Raw genomic sequence first — 21,625 nt, 5'->3', positions numbered from 1 at the left:
CTTCAGTGGGTGAGTGATTTGGCCCATAGTATTATGAATAAAACTGACTTCACTGCAGCAGAAGAGAGATGTTGTTGCTGCTTTGTAAGATAAACACAAAGTTTTTTGCACACTGAGATCTGCTTTTCCCCGGTGGAGGTTAAGCTAAAGATGATGGTTTTAGCTCGTCACAACTCAAAACTCATCCTGCTTCAGAAAGGCATAGCTATGGCTTCTCATATTCCTTTCTAAAAGGCTGCGCAAAAGTCCTACTAGGATGCTGTCATCAGCTTTCCCGAATTCAGGAGTATCTCCATCTGATACAACACAGTATGGGCCATTTGTTCTCATCCTCGGTAGCCAGGGGTATCTTGAAGAGGAGCTGTGCCATGAGAGGCTGTGGCTCGCACATCAGTGATTGCTGACCAGAGGAATAAACTGTGGGGAACTGGTACTTGCTGTATGACTTAGAGCAGTCCATAGGGCAGTGGTTGGGTTTAAGATACTCTGATGCACTGGCTCCTGGTCATGTCTAGGCCCAGGGAAGCATAAAGTTGGAATACAGAAACCTGTTGGGTCCTATCCTGTCATATCCAGGCCTATCACCTTCTGGACAACAACTGACTGGATCAGTGAGGCCTATGGACAATCTGCTGACATCAACGTCTATAGTGCTGAATGCACACAAGCAGCCCTAAGTCATCAAGTTGCTTGCTGAGCCAAAGTGATTAAGAGACAGGAAAGGGTCCATCAGCTGCGACGTTGTGACTGCTGTTCTAAGCGACTGTCTCTTGTAGAGTTTTTTCTCAACTCAACAAAAAAATTATTTTCTGCAAGGTAGAAGATCAACTAAGCTATGACCTTTACGAAGAATTAACAAGTTGTCCACGGTTTATCATAAAGAGATGACAAAGTCAAGCCATGAATTTGTAATGAATGTTAGAACAAAGGATAGTTTGCTTCTATATTTACAACAGCTTTGAATGCACCTCTCAAACCACAGCTGTCCTTGATTTGCTCTTCTTATCATGTAACATGAGTTAATCACTAAAAGTGAGGCAGACGGAGAATTTTTTTCATGTTCCCAAAATTTGGAACTTGGAAAACATGTCTTCCTGGCACTGGAAGATTGCAGAATGTTTTTTGAAAAAAAACATTGTTCTTTGTGTACTGCAAAGTCAGGAGTTTTATCTCTTATAGAATGCAAGTCACTGTAATCCTACCAAAATAATTAATTTGCAATTACAAAATTGTTATAACCACCGTTGTGATTAATGACTGCTGATCTTCACTATGAAACACCTCAAGGTCTGGCTCAAAACCAGGATTTCTCTTATAGGAAATTAGATTTTTTCCTTCCCATTGTTAATATTCTCCTGGGATGAGAACCTGTAGCCAGCATTTCATAGGCTGAGCAACATACTGTAAAGAAATTGGCAACTACTGATGTCCAGGGAAGGCAGGTGGCTAGAGGCAGTTTCAAATGTGCTTTATCACTACTGACACTATTTGGCAACAAGAATCTTTCTTAACATCACACTTTGCCAAGCTGATCCTTACCAGTGCTTTGCAGTTTCTGGGATTGTGAATCTAGTCAAAGCTGTGCCAGGTGGTTACTCAAAATGTGAAGTGGTAGAAAAAGATTTTTCCTCCACTTCCCTCCTTTTTATCCAGTGGAAGCTCAGCTTAATATGCCAGGTATTTCTGTTTTCACTGAGAGCATGAATCTGGATGGTTACTCCACAAGAGCCAAAGATCTTGCATAGTCCAGCAGGTCAGATTCTGATCTGGATGCCATTGGCATAAGCCCGCAGTAACTCAAGTGGCTGAATTAATCTGGATTTACACTAATGTAAGAGAGACTGATATCTGACCCACTGCGCTAAGTGAACTAAGTGAAATGCCTAGCTCGTGGCCAATGGATTGTACGGAACAATGAAAGACAGCTACCTTGGATTTACATTGGGTTATCCGAGATTAGTATAGGCCTTAGCATTTACAGAACATCTACTGTAACTGCAAAGAAAAAACATGGTAAAGCCAATATACCACAAGGCTTCTGTTAGCCAACTATGTATCCTTCTTCTTCTAAAAATCTTTTCATTGGGCTATGTAATGTAATAGGGTAACGAGCTAAATTGTTGCCTGAGGGACAGAAGTTTCATGTCTAAACCTCTGCCCACAAAGCCGAAAATGCACCCTTGTGAAAGTCAGCACTAATAAGTTAGTGTATCTTGCTTGTAAATTTAGCTTCCTTGATATAATACCAGTTAAAAGCAGAACAGCCAAAAAAAGTGAAACTGGGAACCCTGAACCACTCTGTGCTGTTGGCTCAAAATGTAATACTTCAGTCACAAGACAGAAATAGAGTAGGTTGAGGCATATAAAACAGTGAAACAATTAAGTAAAACTGGAAATGAAGAGAAATCCATAAAAGTCTTCCGGAGAACTGCTCCCACTATATAATCTTGCCTCTCCAGTCACACCCTAGAAGAGTCCATAAGCCAACTGGAGAAGAGGAACTCCAGACAAATGCAGCCTCGGCCTCTACATTTGCACCTGAGCGGTCAGCTGGCGCACGCTGCTGAGCTTTCCAGAGAGCCATATACATAAAGACACATTCTGATCTTTAGCTGCCTGCCTTCTTTGCAGGAATGCAATCTTTAACATAAATTTTGTAAGCAAAATACTTTAAGCTATGTCAATTCATCATGAAAGAACGAACTACTGTCCTGCTAAAGCAACAGGAGGCATATTTTCAACAGCCCAAGCATTTGAGGCAAGTCTTGGGAAAATGAGCAACCTGTGTTCATTCTTTTAATTAGCACAGCTACAATAACAATGTAAATTCTATTCCAGTGCTAGAACATTTAACAGCTCAGATTTCAAACCAGGAAGAACTATGTCAAACTAGAAAGAGCCCATGAGAGGTTTGTTTCTTTAATTGAATACAAATTGGATGTGGAATTTCCTTTTGGAAGAAAAGCTTGAATGAGAGATGGTTTCGATTCACATTTCTATATTGCATCATATATAAAAAATGATATAATGAATTGCAATTCTGAAAAATCCAGGCAACAGTAAAAAAATAATAATTTCAGGTTAACACCCTCAGTGAGTCTCCTACTATGCAATCTATCATTCTGCTAGGTTCAAAGCCTCCTGGGATGGGAACACTTTAGTTACGTTGCTCATCATACTAATGCTGCATCTGCGCTAAATAATAAAAATGGTAATCATATCCCTTTAAGCTAAGAGGTCTGAGAGAGAAGTTGACAGGTTGGAAGTTTAACAGCACTGTCAACAGACGTTATTATGGTCAATGGTAACAGAATAACGTACTGTCTTTAGAATTACATTAGAAAGTCTGTTAACCTCAAGCGCTGAACTAGCACAGGTAACTCGAAAGGCATTTAGATAACTTTATGGAGTTGGCCCTACATGTCTGCAAAGTGAATTAGATGAACCACTTCCTCATGGGATGCTTGAAGTAAGCTGTAAGTTTTCTAGGAACACAAAAGTATCACAGCCCAGACTGCTTGGCAAAGCTACTCAATTAGCTCCAAACCCTTTCCACAGCTATAAAATGCAACAAGGAGATACCTGCAGACAGCCCTGAGAGAAAGGGGAACAAACCCCCTCTTCTTTAGGGTGCAGATAGGCAATGGCTGCAGAGCAGTTACTAAGGCCAGGGGATGAGGCTTTGCCTCCAGCCCTAACTTCTGCTACGCAGAAGCGGAGTCGGGCCCTGAGGACACAAAACCGCCACTTGTCTGTCACAGCTTTGGAGATTTTACTGCTGCCCATTCCTGCACCTTCTGACTGCAACAGGATCCAAGATCTTATACAGGACAAGCATGTCTTATTGCTGTCTACCACAGGAGCTCTTCTTTGCACCCAGAGCGCCATGCCTGGAGGCGAATTATTTATATCGGACTGTGAGCTCCTTAGGCAAGTGACCTACCTGTCTTGTCATGCACACAAGCCACATATTTTCTAAATAATACTCCTAACAATATAAAAACAATGGTCTGCTATTACCACCCAAATAGCCTGGCCTGTTCTTTTTATATGGTGTGTCTGGACTTGATTTTTTAATGAGGTTTTGCCTCTTTCTAATGTGACTTCCTGATATCTACAAATGATCATAGTTTGGGAAAGTTAAGGACTGCAGGCAGCATATCAGCTGTTTGCATGCAAAGCATCAAAGACCCTTGTTTTAATCTGTGATAATTACTAGTGTTCGTTATACTTGCACCCTAATGATTCTTAACAACAAATAAGGAATGCACAATGCAGCAATTTCAAAAAGTTGTTGCTTGTTCTGAGAGCAATTTGTATTAATAGTAAAAGTTTCCATTTTAGTTAGCACAAAACTCTCTCACAGAGATTTTTAGAGCACTGGCAACAATGTTTTACAATGGAATTTTACTCTGGAAGTGTGGATTTTACCGAGTTCATTATAATCTAACGGCCTCAGACTCTGTTTCTCCTTAAAGGATGAACAGTTTTATGCCAGACAACACCAAAGAGGAGTCGCTGAGAGCTACAGAGGTACTCCCCCCAGGTCAGAGCCCTGCATTACAGGTTCTGGAATCCTCAGGTTGAAAATCCTAATTGGTGCTCAGGATGTGCAAAAAATTGAATTCAACGCAAAAAACTGTAGCGCTCTGTGTTTCTGGGATAATACATTTCCTTAGAAGGACTGCCTCTACCCACAGCTTTTTCTAATAGTTCAGTGGTGCCTTTTGTTTATCCTTCTACTCAGAAAATAAGAATCTAACTGTGTGATCTAAGGGTCCAGTCAGAATCAACCAGGAAGTCTAGAATTTTAAATGCACGTTATAACCCAAATCTAAATCCAAGCACATCCTGCTGGACTCTCACAGGGTGAAATTCCTAGGAAGCAGAGAGCTGGTACAAACTCTCTGCAGGCAGAAGCCCTCTATTTATGCAGTGCCTAAGCTTTTGTGTCCTTCTGCACAGGGAGGATCCTGACCCAGAGTTAAGAATTGCAAATAACAAGTAGTTTTGCACTGATCCTGCCCTGCTCACATGCAGATGCTAAATCCATCAGCAACACTATTTACTGTGACCAATGTATGAATGCAGCCTCTCTAGCAGAGAGCCAACATCTTTATCAGATGGGAACCATTCATACAATACTCAACTTTCAATCCGTGTAATCAGTGAATACACAATTATTTCATATTCTTCCCTATAAAGAGAATCCAGGTCAATTGGTATGCCAAAACGTTTTAAAATTCCACAAATAAATAAATAATGTTATTTCACCTGTTAACACATAGGAACTGTTTTTTTTGGCCAGCTTGCATGGATTCTGTGTGCCAGGTTATGAATAAAATAATGTTCAATACTCTAAACATTCTGTGATACAAATTCCTGGCTCAGCATAAATACAGACCTTTTCTATGTGGCAGGTTCTTAATGCATTCTCCAGCAGTGACACCATTAAATTCACATATCTATGACAGAGTATATTTATAAATATTTATAATTCCTAATCATAATGTAAAAAAAATGCAATTGCAGATAAATTGCAGATTTGCCCAGCGTGAGCCTCTATTTCACTGGATTTTGCTTGCTGGAGTTTGGGTTTTTGGAAAGTAAAATGCAACTACTGTATCCCAGTGGTTTCTGCACATGCCGTACATTCCAGAACACAAAGTAGGCTTTCTGTTTAAAGAACAGCACAGTTACAAAGATAAGATAAAACTAAACTGGAATACAATATTCCTGGGAAATTTCAGTCCTTTACGCAAACATAAAGTCAGTAATGTAAAGATGCTTTAGGAACAACACTGGCAAAAGGTAGGGACTGATGGTTTTGGCTCTGCATTTAAATTGATGGCTTACTTTCATTTCAGGCAGTTGGACTAAGTCTGGGACTGGACTATGCCGTGTAGCGCTCAGAGCAGCGTGAGATTCAGCTGCACAACTTTAGTCTTGCATTTGCGGTAACAAAATAGTGTACTATCAGACTCAGCTTGCAAGACCTGTATGAGACAGAGGAACCGAATTCAGCTGGGAGTGCTCTGAATTACCTTCTGTCTCTGCGCAAATCTACTAAGGCTTCCCCGCACTTTCCCCCAGTAGTATTCGGTAACAACACCAAACAACACAGATTTATCATGCTGCTAATGAACTCCTTTCTGTAGAATTCAACCTGTTAGCCAGGACTGTTCGGAGTTTGTTTTTTCAGATGTGGAAAGCAGTTTCAGCATCGCTTATACAGTAGCTTTTAGATAGCAAGGCCACAGTTGATGAGCTAGTTTTGGTCTGTGGTGGGAATCTTTATGGCAAACCAGTGAATGGCTGTGTGAGTTTTGCCTATGGAGGATTAAGCTGTCCATTAATACTCTTTTCTATCCTGTTCGTAAAATGCTTCTCTAAAACTTGCTGGGTCACATCCATGAGCCTGTGTTGCAGTATTTGGGTCATACATGGCATATGGTAAAAGTATTAATCCCAGAAAAAACTACAACCAAAATCAGTTAACCCCTTCCTTTCCAAATATTTAAATTGAAATTGAACAACAGACACCCTACACAGAAGCATGGCACCCTGAACATCTTTTCACTTAGAAAGAAAATACCACGTAGTGTTCACTATTACCTTAGACCAATCTCCTGTTTTCCATTCGTAACAGCCTGTGTGATCCTCGCACTCTTCCTCATCTCTTGGCCTGGTGGCTGCATCACATTTTCCTTGAGAATTTGTGCACGTCACTGTTCTTTTCTGGATCCCCTTGCCACAGTCTGCTGAACACTGCAAAACAACAGGCATTTGCTTTCTTCAACTACTGCATTGTGCCTAGAAATGCTGAACTTTTACCTTGGTAATAAAGGCAATTGGAAAAGGTAGTTCATGAACAGATGATAACACAGAGAAAAACTGGTAACATGCAAGATTTCTGCCCAATAATATAAATGCCTTTCACACATTCCCAAGTCATTTGAAAAGTTTAACTGCCTGTGAAATATTTTGCTTCTGAAAAACGGCAATTCTGCAAATCAACCTCCTTTGAAAAATATCAACTGGCACTGTGCTGGAATTGTGTTACAGATGAAGAATCACTATGTCTTGCAATTAAGAACGTATCATTCATTGAAAAAGGACACACCAAGATTCACAGCACAGAACTGCCACATCCCTTGATGTATCATGGGAGTAAAATGACGGGAAAAAAGAAAATGGTGAAAAATGCATTTTTAAATCACAGTAGCACGAAAACCTTGGAATACAGTTCTGCAGCACAGTTTCTACACACTATGGCAAAGCTGCAGCTCTCACACATGTTCTCATGACTATATCAAAAGCTATGTCAAACATATATGCGAGCGTTCACTCTTGATTTTATAATCTCCTCATCACAATGTTAGTTCCAAGGAACTTCAAAGTGTACAAAGCATGTAACTCAGGAGAGGAGCTATTCAGTGAACCACAGTGTTGTGATCAGCTTCCAACCATGGCCAGAAAGCTAAGACTGTCCACAGACACCGTCAGGGATGAAAGATGGGTTTCTCAACACCAAAAGAACAGGCAGGGACCGTCTGAAGTCCTTGGAGAAAGCAGCAGGCTAGCAGAGTTGCTAGGATCAGCTGTTGGAGGAAGACTTGATTCAAGCATTTGGGCACTGTAACAAACATTCATGTGGGTGGACACAAATTGTCCACCAGTCTTACTGTGCGTGGGCACTATGGCGACAGCTTCTGAAGAGCAGGGATATCTGAGCTCCAGCTTGCTATCTTTGCCAACGGATGGCTTGAAATTTTGTTTTACTGGGGGACTTGTTTTGACTTCATTGTCTGTGTTAGGTGGGAAACGGACATTGCCATGAACTGAAACTGCGGATCGCTGTTTTCAATAACCAGTTCAGCAACAGGATAACAGATCTGCTGATGTTGTCACAGCTGTCCAAGTGCATGCTAATACACAACAGCATACCTAGTCTCTTCGCTCCTCACTTTCATGCCACTGCAGTGTTAAGGTTGAGAAATTTTCTTGAAGAGCCACCGGGGACAGGTGGGTGGAAAAATGATATATGTACCAACTGAGATAAAAACTAACCTTCTTGAGCGTGTCAAGTTCTCCCCTTCAGGGGATCAGCATGGAAAAGAGAGTTGACTTGACACTGAATAAATAGTGAAGATATGAGATAGTCTGTGAGGTCTTTTGAACGTATTCCAAGAAGCTCCTCCATTCAGGGGGTCTATGCTGGAAACAAGCGTCAGCTTGATATAAATTACATCAAGTGGACAAATCTCAGCATGCCTGTCTAACCGTCTTAAAAATACAATCCAGGCAGTTCTGACCTGCTGGCCTTGTTAAGGACACGAATGACAAGCGTTTATGAGCTGGCAAGCAAACAGATATGCCTTTAAATACTTCAGAGCACTACAAAGTGTCTTCTTGAAAATCTGGGAAAACTTCCACTTAATTTACTATGTGCTGTTCATGGTGTGACCTCCTTATGGAGGTAACATCTTTGCGACAAGCACATCTGTATGGTTCTGCTAGGTAGGGGATGAATTCCACCACGCTTTGGAGATAATTCCAGAAACTGCTTTGCAGGACTCTTCAAATTCCAAAATTTCCCACATATCCCAGGCTGGAGACCCCTAATTGTTACCTTAAAGCCATGAATCCCAAATTATACAGTCTTTCCCAAACTATGTATCATTTTCCTCAGTCCTCGGGGTGGACTCCTCAGGGTTGCACTCACTCATCTCAAAGCATAAAGCATAATATATAAAATCATTCAAATGGTCCAAATTACTGAAAGTAAATCAAGCCGAAGCAGAAGTATTTTTCACGGTATAAGAAATCTCTAGGTGGGTTTCACAAGCAAATCTGGGAAAATCACCAACTGTTTGATCTTCCCATAAGCTTTTAAGTCATTCACAGATTAACAGTGAATATACTTTCCTAGACAAAAGAGCATTTGCAAAAGGTTTCCAAGAGATCTTTAGTGGTCACATATAAATCACCCTAAGAATTTTTTTTTCCTTGAGTTTTCTGTCTTCATGAAGAATTTCTTAACATACAGATTTTACAAAGACTCTACAACAGAGTAGCTTATTAAACAATATGTACAATCACTTAGTTTCCAGTTTAGACCCTTAGATCTTATTTTATTAACATACCACCTAGTCAATTCCCACAAGATTTTGTAAAGGAGCATCACAACTTTGCAGTTAAGATATAGCCCCTTTATTTGAAGGAAAGCCATATTTTTTTCTACTCTTGTTCCTAAACAGTAGAAACATTCACCTTTTTGTAACTCTCTATTTTTGTCATTAAAAATGGGCTGAGCAGTACTTCGTCCAAAACAATCTCAAGTGTTTGGCAATAAAAGGGGAACTTCATTTTTTTCCACACTGAAGACTGTCTTGGAATTTGCTTTGAGAACATACATTTTTGATTGGGGACCAGACATCAACGTGCACTTTGTTCAACTATTTTTTGTCACATAACCAAAAAGTTCAAAAACGTACATGAGAAAATTGATTTATAAAATGATATCACTACTGTGATATTTACTCCACAACATCCGATTAAAATGTGAAGGATTAAACTGATTTCCAGTAAAGAAAGCTTTAGCTATGAGAAGCGTTCAAAGTGGCAGAGTATCAAATGTGTCCTGCAGTCCACTGTGCCATATAATAGAGAAAATGTGCCTGAACAAGAATGAATCAACCCCACAAAAGGTGAAAAAAATTATCAAAGTAAACCAGTCGTTTTAAATCTTTTCTAAAAAAGCTATGTATTTGCAAGGGAGTTATGTGCTCACAAATATGGAAGATTTCCACTCTGGAAAAACCTTCTGTAGCTTGACCTACTCCATTTAACAAGAAGAAGAGAGAAGTACCTGGGATTGCTTACAAAAGACCACAAACACTCAGACGATGAAACACCCCACATAAAACAGGTGGGAGTTGCACCAGGACAAAAGTAGGCTCAGCTACAAGCATTGCTACAATTCAGCTGGTTCAGCTGTGAGAGTTAAAGAGGGTATCACCTGAAAGGGTTATTTCTTTAACACATAAAAGACCTGTAAGGTCTTAAAACATTGGTGTGTTTCTCCACATCTTTTGAAACGAAAGGACTCAGAAGGAAAGTGAATCTCGTGCTTTAGTGAGCAGGTACAGCATCCTACTGGACGGAAACACTACTCCTACCCTTTCTCACTTGCCAAACAAAAAATTTCCTGTTCCAAAGACGAATAATGGAATAACATTGTGTTTTCGTTGAGAGACTGCTCCTTACTGAAGACCTCTTGCATCCTGAGCTTTTGTGACTTTTAAGCAAGTTTTTACAATAATATTTTGCAAAAGCTCTTTGACAATGCTTTAAACAGGAGGTCATTGTTCCAAAACAGAGATGAGTAACAACAAAAGATCCTTCCCATGGAAGGAGCTGCTGCTCAACAGTGTCATAACACAGCCGCTCTGGAGTGACACTGATAGAGCCACAAGCAACGCACCAAGAGTGAAAGGATTTTCTCATCATTCAGATGAGCCTAACAGATACAATATCAAAACTAACATGGGAATTCTGTTAGGAGTGTTACTCACAAAGTATAGACAAGCTATCCATTAACTGAGTTCAGGTCAGGGACATACAGACATACTCCCAGTTCACTCTGTTGCTACACAAAATACATGCTCATGGGCTCTGCCCAGGCTACACATTATTTATATCTGAAACGTGTTTATAGTTTCTGAGGATAATTTCTTAACTCTCTATAACTACATGGAGATGCACCTTTTTATATAGAGTGTAACAAGCTTTTCCATGTTCCGAGAATTACACAAAAGAGGGTTGGACAAGGCCCAAAGATTGTACATTCTCTGTAACATTCAGCTGTCTGGCAAATCTGGCATTTGTTTCATACTGCACTTAAATGGGGCCAGAAGGCCTGGTGGGTTACTACATTTCTGGCCTCAAGTCAGTGAAATGTTTTTCCTTGCTGGTCAGAGTTTTCAGATGGAAATATACAGCTAGGATGGCATGATACCTAAAACCTGTGATAATAACTCCACTCGGTACAGAATACAAATCTCAGCTCCAAACTCATCATCTCAGCAACTCCTACCAGCTGCCCCAGTACCGCGAGGCACTGTGAATGTGCTGACGATGAGAACGTGCTTAATTAAGGACCAGCGTATCCAGAACTGTGTGCTGTCTGGCTCCTTTCTTGAAGCTAGCTCCTACCTTTGACCACTCTGATGCTTCCCAAATAGAAAGGCAGTCCCGGCCTTCACAGCTTTGTACAGTTGTTGGTTTGTTGCCGAGGCAGTAGAGGTCTCTCGTGTTAACGTAGGTGCCATTTTGCAACTGATAAACGCAGGTCACTTCCCGGTGCTGGATACCTTTCTCGCAAGTGGCAGAGCACGGACTCCAATGCCCAGCCACCCACCTGGGAAGGAGACAGAGAAGAAACATTAAACAAACTGGTGGGATAAAACATTATGCTTCACTTAAAAACAGTGATAAACGTGCAGCCGATCCCAGGTTTGTGGGTTCTCCAAGGGTGCTGTATTGCTGTTGTGCTACGACCAGGCACCTCCCGGAGCTGAAGTGCGTAGAGCAGAAAAGGGTCAGGATACAAGTCAATCTCTGTTCCTGGCTCCACAATAGACAGAAAGAAAAATTCTGCATAAATCCCTTTATCCCCCATCGCTACAGTGCAGCTGTAGTTCTCCTCCAGATAGAGAGACTTGTCTGCAGACCATCCTGTCCCACAAATACTGTTGCCTTTGAATGGTACCTGGGAAAACCACTGCTACATCTGCAAGAACATCTTCACTGTGCAGCATCGCTGTGCAGAGACCCTGTCCTACTACCACCCCTGAAACCAAAACAGGCTGGTGCTATGCCCAGGTAGGTAGCACAGCACAGCTTTCCTGCATTCGGGACCAGAGTCAGCTTCTCTGGCCCTGTACCGTATGACCTCAAAGCACAGGTGTTCTCTACATCCCAGGCTACTATATGGCACAGACATTTCCCGTCTCACTTTTAGTTCACCCACTTCCTGGTGAGATTTCCCTTTTCATGGTTTCAGGCTTGCCTGGATGTTTAATTGGAATTTCATCTGTTTGAAGTTCATGGCATTAGGGGCCTTAAAAATGAGGGCTAACTAGTCATGTTCATTCTTAGTTAATCTGAATTGAACTAAACTGCCAGTGCTCAAGAAATACTGAAAAAGGTAAGATTTTCCTTCCAGAAAAGATCCTACATCGTTGATTCAAAGTAGCCATAGCTTACACGGATGAGCCATAACCCAGCCTGAATAGGAGAGAGTTATTTTCTACGACCCTCACTTTCCTGAGGCTTTGGGATTTATTTATTTTCTAAGCATATTTCAATTGCATTTCCTTCCCTTTTGAGCAGAGTGTGCTGGGAACAAACACGCCGGCCTTTTTTTGTCTGCTTTGTTTTGTCTTTAAGGGCTCTGTGGCAAACACCCAGTCTAATCTCGCAAGGTGTGGGGCTCTTCCGAAGCAACGAAGGCCCTGCTGCTGTGAGCAGTCTCTGACTGTGGCCGTGCTACAGAAATCAGGGGCTCTCTCTCTGATGTCCTCCAGCTTGGTGTAAGGGCGACTGAAAGGCTCCTCCTGACTCCCAGAAGTGCTGGAGGCACAACTGCAGTTAGGGCTGCTCTGGGTGGCAGTGGATAAAATGCCTAGGAAGGATCTGAATTAGGGGGTATGTAGGGAGGAAGAGTTTTTTCCTAAAGACAGGTGGCATCCATCTTCACGCTTCCTGCAATCTGTCAGTGAGGAACATGCTCTCTTTAATTACGGCTATTCCTGGAGGAAGTGAAAGACCGGAGCAATAACTGTGTGTGTGCTGTGCACCGGAAGGCTATTCTCACCAGGTAATTGACCTTTTGGCCTGTTATTTAGGACTGTCATCTAGATTAGTATCCTTATGCAATGAATCTTTTACTTGTCACCCAGTGCTGGGTTGCTTGTTATGATAAGTGGCTTTGGTAAGACTTCTCAAAGGCAAAAATCTGCTCAGATAATAATAATAATATAAGATAATATAGATAATAATAATAATATAAGATAATATAAGATAATATAATATTATATATATATATATTCATTTTGCTGAAGGTTCTAATAGTCCAGGTGGAGAATTGTACAGGCCAGCTTATTAGCCGCTTTTCTTTTAATATTGCTGCAATAAAGGTTCACTTCTAAAAGCATGAAACAACTCTTTCCCATTTTACCATTCTTGAATGGGGAAAAATCAGTTCAGCGCAATTTGTAGAAACCTCCTCATCCGGTGCAATTGTCATGAATTCATTTGCCCGCTGCTGTGATTGATGACATGGTGGGACCGCGCTGCTGACTGCGCCCAGAGCGAAGGCAGCAGCCCGCTGGCTTGAGCGGAGCGGGGCCGGGCAGGCTGGGCACCTGTCCTCTGTGGAACAGAGCCCCGCTCAAGTGTTTCTGTGCATTAAAGCAGTTGACACATCTGTGAATTTCTGTTGGCTAAAACAGCTGGCAAGACACCAAACCTGTTTCTCTAGACAGTAGTTTTGGCGCATCTCTGTGGCTGAGTGCTTGGTATTTTGCTTAGGGAAGGGAAAATGCCAACTGGGTAATCGAATACTGAAAGACTGACAAAAATAGCCTCCAAGTGAAGAAGTCAGTGTGCCTGAAAATTAATAGCCAGACTCCCTTGATATCAGCTGGGCTCTGCTCTATCTGAGCAAATGTGGGAGCTGCTATTGGTCTGGGTGAAGGAACTGCTCAACAAGGGCATGCAGGGGGAAGGAGCGACTGCTTTATGAGCTGAATGTGAGTCACAGGGCCAGGAATGGTTTCTGTTCAGGCTCCACTGAACTAATATTCACATCAGCACTGTACTCTCACTGTGATCTACAGCTACTGGCAAAAGAAAAAGGGAAAAGGACTGCAAGCAAAGGAGAAAGATAAAAATACATTCTTGGCAGAGGCTGCCTGCGTGCTTCCATTTAGGATGGGCAGCATGCGGCATGCCAGCAATTTCCAAGATGCCTTAAGAAGTCGGGTTACAACCTTCCTTTCAGGAAAGAAAACTCCTCTTTGTGTTTTTGTCACTCTTGTGCAGGGGAAAAGCCATGTCATTTCTCTCCTGTTCAGTGGTCACTAGTTAGTGTTGCAGCACAGGAAGAATTACTATCATCATCATTATCATGAGAACAATGATTGCACAGGGCGCAAGCGAGAACCCAGGGAAATCAACAAAAAGCTATGGTTTGGGTAATTTCAAATGTAGCCTGTGGTGAAAAGGCAATCTCCAAGGTTTGTCTCAAAGTGGTATACGTATGTCCAGCTTCAGCTACTGACTCACCACATAAGTCCCTGATCAGGGAGCCCATGAGTTCACTGGATGGCTACAAAGAAAGTGGGGCTACGCTGCAAGAGATCTCTGAAACCCAACAAAAAAAGCCAAAGAAAAGGAAAAGCAAGGAAAAATGTGTCAGACAAAGGGGAAGAATCTTTAAATTGACCTCATCTTGTGAAGAAGCTTGTCAGGGAAGGGCTGGGCCTCAGGGAGCATTTGGGCTTTGGATTTTGCCATGAGGGTTTTACACTTCTCGGGTAACTTGAGGCTTCTCCTCCTCTGGGGTGACTGCAGGATGGGGTCGGTTTGGCTGCTCTCTGCTCCTGCATGAGCGAACCCGTAGGACAGGCTCCCTGTGGTACTGTGCACAAAGTTTGGCAAAGAAAGCAAAACCCACAGATTCTAAGGTTTTTCTCGCACTGATTTCAAGGCAATGCAAATTTCCTGTTGCTGTGGCTGTCACTTAGTTGTCAGCTTGGTCACAGACCTCTTCAAAAACAAAAGCAAAAGCAAAAGAGAGTTTTTAGCTAGGAGATGATGCCACATTCCCCTCTCCTCTGTCCGCTTCCCACCTCAGGGCCTGCTCTGTCCTGCTTGTGACAACTGTGACCAACCTTGGCTCACGGCTCTGTCACCTATTCTCTCTTGGCACAAAGGAAGTGGAAACTGCAAATATCAGTCTGGATGAGAATTCCCTCTGTCTAAAACTCCCTTCTCTCAATATGGGATATGAGTGAGAGAAGTTCCCACAGCTCTATCGAATGCTGGGAACACCCAGCCCACATTTATAAGGAGTGTTTGCTTTCTGGGAACAAAAAGTTCCCAGGAGACAACGGGAGCATGACAGGCCCACACTGAACCAGAGAGCATGGGTCCAAACCTAGCTACTGTTGGCTACGGCAACGAACGCGGCGACAGCATCACTGATGAGCACATTTTATATCCACTGCAACATCACCTAAACCTTCATCTACCCCTAATGCATCCCACCCTTCTGAATCCGGAATCAAAAAGGCTATTTTGATGCGGGAGTTTTAGTTTCATGTCTGAGAGACAAGCAACAGTAGGAATAATAACAATAATAATAACAATAATGTAGGATATTTTCAAAGGCACCAGGGGGATGATCAGTTTGACCATGAAACTCTGTTCTCCCAGTGAAATCACTGCTTGGTTCAATAGCTGGTAAAAAAGATTTGGCCAAAAAGGAAATGTGAGCCCTGTATGCAGTACCGGCAGGGCTCTGATCTCCCCCCAGTTCTCTTTAAACTCCCTTCATAGTCAGCAGAAAATGTTATTTTAGTGCCTGTAAGAGACAAAATCGCTGCAACTGTATTTTAACAACATGGTTCACTACCAGACTGACAATACAAAAGATTTATGGATAAAATGAAGAGTCCTGCCAGTTTCACATTTGGTAAAGGAATGTGCAGCAAGGTATTAGCATAATTACTATCTGCAAAAGACAGCATAACAAGTGATGCATGCACAGGCCAGAAAAAATGTGATGTACAAAGAGTAGCACATTCAGGTTACTATTAAATTACATTACAGGCAGATTTTCCTTTCTACACTGTCATTACACCTTTTGAACACACCTGGATGTGTTTAAAAATAAAACTTGCTTTTCACTTTTTTTGAACTGTATTTTTCTTATGACAATGTCAAAAATACTTCCACTGTTCTAACTTAAAACACCAAGCCAGCTCTGTGTTATTAACTAAGCTAATTTACTGTTACACACTAAGCCCTGCGTATATCATATAGACCATTTGGGTTGCAGTTATCTTATAAGCCTGTAACCTGATCTCCGGGATTGCTTGATATCACAGTCCTTTTCCGTTTGGTCTTTTCCTCCCAGGTCATAACCCATCTTCAGTTGGACCATGTGAGTGCTCTAGCTGGAGCCACTGGAGAGCCTCTCTCCTCTTTCCCACGTGGACTGATTTGTGTGACTCACACACTCATCACTCATCATTCTCACAGTCCTGGGGATGGCTTTATCCACAGCGCTATTTGTTGTAATCTTACCTCTATAGAAGATTCAAGAACTAGATGATACCAGCTGGTGGTTAGATTTAAGAAGGAAGTGTTCAGCTTTTAAGTACAGATTTTTAACCCAGTGAGTGGCTGCTTTTCTCACCAGCAAAATGGCCAGAAGGGTGTGTTTTTTCTAAAGTCTCAAAAGGCTAGGATGGGCAGGACATGCAATCTGAGAGGGCTGTTTTAAATCTTTGTCTTCTGAGTCTTCCTCAACCTCTGACCTCTCAGTATCTCTGTTAAGGAACTGGGAGTTCTTCTAATCTGCTCTGGCAACGCTCATCTGGCAGGCCCCTGGAGCAAACTTTAAATATCTTTTGGAGGTTCAGTTCATCATTTGATCTTTCTCTGGTCTGGATTAGTCATTAACCTCAAATTATCCACTCTACCTACTCACCTAAGACTCCCACTTTTTCTAGGAAAAAAAGTAACGTCTACAGCACTATGTACATAAACCCAGGGGAGATGAATGTCTGTAAAGGAAGAGTTGTAGCTAAAGATTTGGGAAAGAACGCAATGAATATAAAATGGGTCAAGGCTGAAGGATGGGGTGGAGGAGCGCAATCAAAAGACATGAGATCACTTTTCAGAGATTTGCAGTCTCTTATAACATAAGGCCATTACATGTTCTAGGGTAAATATCGCAGCCCATTACATTTCACCTGGTTATGTCTGCTTCGAGCCCTACAGAAGACTGGTGCATACAGGTCGGTTCTGTTCCACTACCTGAACACTCATACACACATTTGCACGTGTACTCACCCTCTATGGGATTTGTATTACTTCTGTTCTCTCCCAAATGCTATTTTGAAATGTATTTGCCCGCTTTGCAATAATAGTTTGGATGCGACTACAGATGCATTTGAAATAACACTAACACTACTTTTTCCCTTTTTTATTAAATCCGTGTTTTGATTATCATCTCAACTACTTAAGAGCCTGCACTTCTGCTGAATAAAAGATCAGAAGAAATTTGCTACTCAGGAAAGCACAACTAATCTGAAAAAGCACTTGTTAAAGAAACTAATTTAAAGCAGTGCAACTTCAGCGTTCTATCTCTATTAGATTTTATTGCACACCGTTTTGTTGAACACACATTATTTTTGTTGAATTACTGTGCAGGTGAAGATAAACTCCAAGTCGAGGTAGCACTGGTTATTTTTAGCAGCTGTTTTTGCTGTAAAATCATGCTGAAGTTGCTCTTAGTTTTCTCAGGCACCTGGGTGAAAACTGTAGCTCTACTGAAGATAGTAAAACTGACTAACTTCAGCAGAGCCAGGACTTCACATTGGATAATTTTAGCAAGCAGAATTGGAAAAGATTTCTGAGAATCAGTCACGTGGGATTGACAGTCAGATATTTTTTGCTTAGAGCAATCAAACTAAGTTCACGGTTGAATATGTAGAGGCAAGTAAATACTGTTTACAAATAGACTCATGATTTTCATGAAACATGCAGGCTCTTTGCTTTATTGCATGCTCCCCCCATGCACTTCTGAAACCCTCCGTTACATCTCTGCTATACTGGGGTCAAAATAATCAGGTGAATTCTGATTTTTGGGAACAGGTTGTGCCACACCCAGTCACTAGAAGTTTTTTTTGGAGAAAAAAATACAAGGAATCTAGTAGAATAATACAGCTGCTGATGTTGAAAGTAGGACTCCAAGACTAACATTCCTGTCTGATTGCCTTTCTAAACAGTGCTCAGTAATTTTCCAGTACAGTAGTCATTCTGCTAACAGACTTGCCAACTTTCACTCACACAGTTTTCTTTTTTTCTTTAGTGATTATCATTTTGACAGCTCTATTTTTTTAATTTCCGACTGACTTAGATCAAGCATCGGACACGGTTTGCTAATTTACATGAACCTGGGGCATTCTTTTAAATGGAAGACTTTGTATTCTCCCTCCTCCAACTCAAACACGTTGCCCAGTCTCCAGAGGACTCAGCGTGGCATTGGTGTAAGGAGATGTCACTGCCTCACTCCACTAAGGCACATCAGCCCCTCCAGAGCCCTTTTGCATCCAGTCCCCCTGCCCTGGTCCATGGCTCATGTGTCTTTCAGTGGGCAGCTCATGTCCAGCTCCATTCCCTGGCATTCAACGAAGGCGGTGACTTTTCCTCAGCTCGCACCACAGGGATGTGAGCAGTGTGAAGAGCATTAGAGCAGGTAGCAGTAGGGGTGAATTTCACCCATAATTAAATATTATGCAAGATTATCCTCCTAATGCTTCTTTGTGGGTGAAGACTGCACTCAACCTGAAGAGCTTCAAAGCACACCTCATTTAATATTTTAAAACAATGCAATTTTCAAGCACAAGGATGTTGAGTCAAACATTGTAACAGAAAAAACTGTGATGTAAGCCAGCCTGGGTGTTTACAGCAAAGCTAAGAGAGCCGTCTCATGACTCCACGCGAAATGTAATGCCAAATGAACTTCTGCTCCAGACAGTCATCTTAAATTATCTGATGTGAATGCATTTAGCGCTAGCTAATCAGTCCTTCTCATCCTATCCCTTGCCTGCTCCCACAAGCCCTCTCTCTCACCTCTCTTCTAGAATTGCTTCATTGAGTTGGGTTGTTGGATTTGTTTGGGAATTTTTTTTTTTCTTTCGGTAGCTAATTAACTAGTGCCTGCCTGTTTCTGTACTTGAGGGACTGTCATACAACCTGGAACGAAAGTGATTTTGTCTCCTTCCAGTGGGTGGCGCTAATCAGACAAGCCCATGGTAAGACATCAATTACCAACTCAGAAAGATGTCCAGAACAATCTCAGGCTTTCTGATCTAGAGCGCTTGGCTAGAGCTAATGTGGGTCACAGCAGCCCACTGCCGGCTGCCCAGGATCATTTCCCTGAAGAGCAGCCACCAGGGCGCAGCATTGTCCACTTGCTCAGCCTGCAGTCACTGAGTCTTGCACGGTGTCCAGCACAGTCCTGGCAAATTCATTAAGTCCAAACTGAGATCAAACTAGAGATCCCAACTCCAATTTTGGGAAGTGCTTCAAAATGAGCTCTTACGTGGTGCCTCCTTGGATCAGAGGGTGCTAACATTACTATTTATGCCAGATTTCCAGGCTAAAATGATTTGAAACCATCCCCTTAGCTGTTCCTTCTTTTCTTTTAGTCATGTAACCTCCCATCTTGCCTAGCTATATGCACACAGATCAAGAAGGTCTACAGGAGAACTTCAGAGCTATTGGCAGCAGCCAGAATGCATCACCTGTGCAAGGGAGAAACACCGAGGTGCAGAACCAGTGCAGCTTGTCAATGTATCTGCTAGTGTGAGCTGATGAATGACACAGGCACCTTTATACGCACGTGCAAATGTGGGAATTGGAGAGCTAACTGATGCTAGAATACCATGCAGGTCCTCTCCTGCTGGCAGAGCTGGGAGATGAGGAGTATATGATAGCTACATTCCTATTATCTCTCATATTACAGGGACAGGAACCACCCTGCAAAGAACAGTTTGGGAGGTTGGGGTATTTGTTTCTTCAGCTGTGACTGTTTTTTGCTGCCTGCTGTTAGAGGCAGGGATAGAAAGATACGGTGTAGGAGACTACTCTCCTTTCAGTCCTCCTTCTCTACCACAAGCAAGAAGTGAAGGGGAGAAAACCCAGAAAAGAGAGAGGAGAGAGGCTGAATTGTAGATGTGAACTGGCAAGCAAAACAGAGGAGAGGTTTTGCTTTTCTTTCTTTCCCACCCTCCTCCCCAAATCAGCTCTAACTAGAGCCCACTAAGTGACCTTACTAATGTCTTTGTGAGGGGGACAACTAAATAGACCAGGATCCCCCCGGCTGGGAAAAGACAGCTGAAAGGGGGTTATGATACACGTGTATAAAGAAATCATGAGAAAGTGAAAAGGAATCACTGTTCATGGCCTCTTCCAAAGGGAGAACCTGCGGGCGTTGAAGGAAACCGCTAAATTCAAAGCAAACAACAGGAGATACTTCTTAGCACAAGGCATAGTTGAGGTGTTGAACTCCTTGCCATTGGACTTAATGGATGTTAAAATTTGTATCAGTTCCAAAAGAGCCTCAATGCATTACTAGAGGAACATATCCATTTGGAATCACTAAATACAAACAGACAACTCTAGTGAAGGAATCCTGAGGATGGGTGAAATACTGGCAAAATAGCTGGGAAAGTATCACCAAATGCTTGATTTGTTCTTAATTTCCCATGGCATCTGCTCCTGGATGCTGCCAGAAACAAGACAGTGGACTAGATGAACATTTGGCCTGCTCCGATGTCACTGTTTTTATGTAATGTTTTTACAGTCCATCAGGTAATCCTACTCTGAGGTTTCTGTTTTACTGCCCTGAAAAAAACAAGCACTCTCAACTAATTCTGTTCCAATGTATCAGCACCCAAAGGAAGATATCACATGGTCCCTATCTCTCACTCCAAAATAATAATGCTCCCCTAAACGTCCCCCCAGTTTCGTATAATTTCCATAGAGCCCTACAAGTAATTTGCTAACTTTCTCAAGGAATTTTACATCATAGTGCTCCCCCCAAAATTCGACTTTTTGCAAGACTTTCACCTCACAATAGAAATTCAAAACTGTTGTGCTTCCTTTCCAACTGTGATGGTGACCCAAATAAATATTGTGTCAACACACTGCAATCAGGGAGACTAGACCAGATGCAGCAGGCAGGCTGGTCTGAAAACAGGCTAGGACAGCAGCACTCCAAACCAATTTTGTCTGTAGGTGCTGGTGACCGTCACCTTCTCCAGAGATGGTGTTCCCTCCTTACATCTGTATTTCTGGAGCACCAAGAAGAGCCCTGTCACAGCTATATGGTGATGTCTAAAGGGAGAGGTGGGCTCTGAGACAGTAAAGGATCTTCCAGATAAGGACTACAAGCTTAAATTGGATCGGGAATCAACACGGTGGGCACTACCAACCATGGCACGGAGAGGCATCATGGTCTGAGCGGTTACTAGCCTTTCAGGCAGAACTGTCAGTTGCTGAGCCAGCGAGGACTCAGCTGACTTAGGTAACCCGCTTTCGTCTTTCCCCAGCAGGCACTGCTGTGGAGTAAGAGCCCTTGGAGAGCACAGTGTGGGATTCCGGCTCACAACTGGAGAAGCGAAAGGGGAACAGAAGAGAAAAGAAAGGAAGAAAGAGAGAGAGAGAGAGAAGGAGGGAAAGAGAGAGAGAAGTGATTCATGTAACCACAGGCTTGACCTCAACAGTGTGACAGCTTCTAGAACGGATCTGGATGGAAACA

The 21,625-nt window shown here is 42.3% G+C and overlaps 1 protein-coding gene across 1 annotated transcript in view; it reads right to left on the bottom strand.

Annotated features, from left to right (window-relative positions):
• The window catches only part of ADAMTS17 (ADAM metallopeptidase with thrombospondin type 1 motif 17), a 203,565-nt gene that overhangs the window by 16,592 nt on the left and 165,348 nt on the right, over positions 1-21,625 (bottom strand). Inside the window, exons 20-21 of the mRNA XM_068958707.1 lie at positions 11,218-11,422; positions 6,616-6,768 (exon numbers count right to left, since the gene is read on the bottom strand). Coding sequence (XP_068814808.1) covers positions 6,616-6,768; positions 11,218-11,422 — 358 coding nt within the window. The remainder of the gene's footprint in view (positions 1-6,615; positions 6,769-11,217; positions 11,423-21,625) is intronic.

This window comes from Struthio camelus, chromosome 12 (assembly GCF_040807025.1).
Source record: "Struthio camelus isolate bStrCam1 chromosome 12, bStrCam1.hap1, whole genome shotgun sequence".
NCBI classification, from domain to species: domain Eukaryota; kingdom Metazoa; phylum Chordata; class Aves; order Struthioniformes; family Struthionidae; genus Struthio; species Struthio camelus.
The sequence above is the reverse complement of the archived record's forward strand: the minus strand, read 5'-3'. Positions and strand labels throughout refer to the sequence as shown.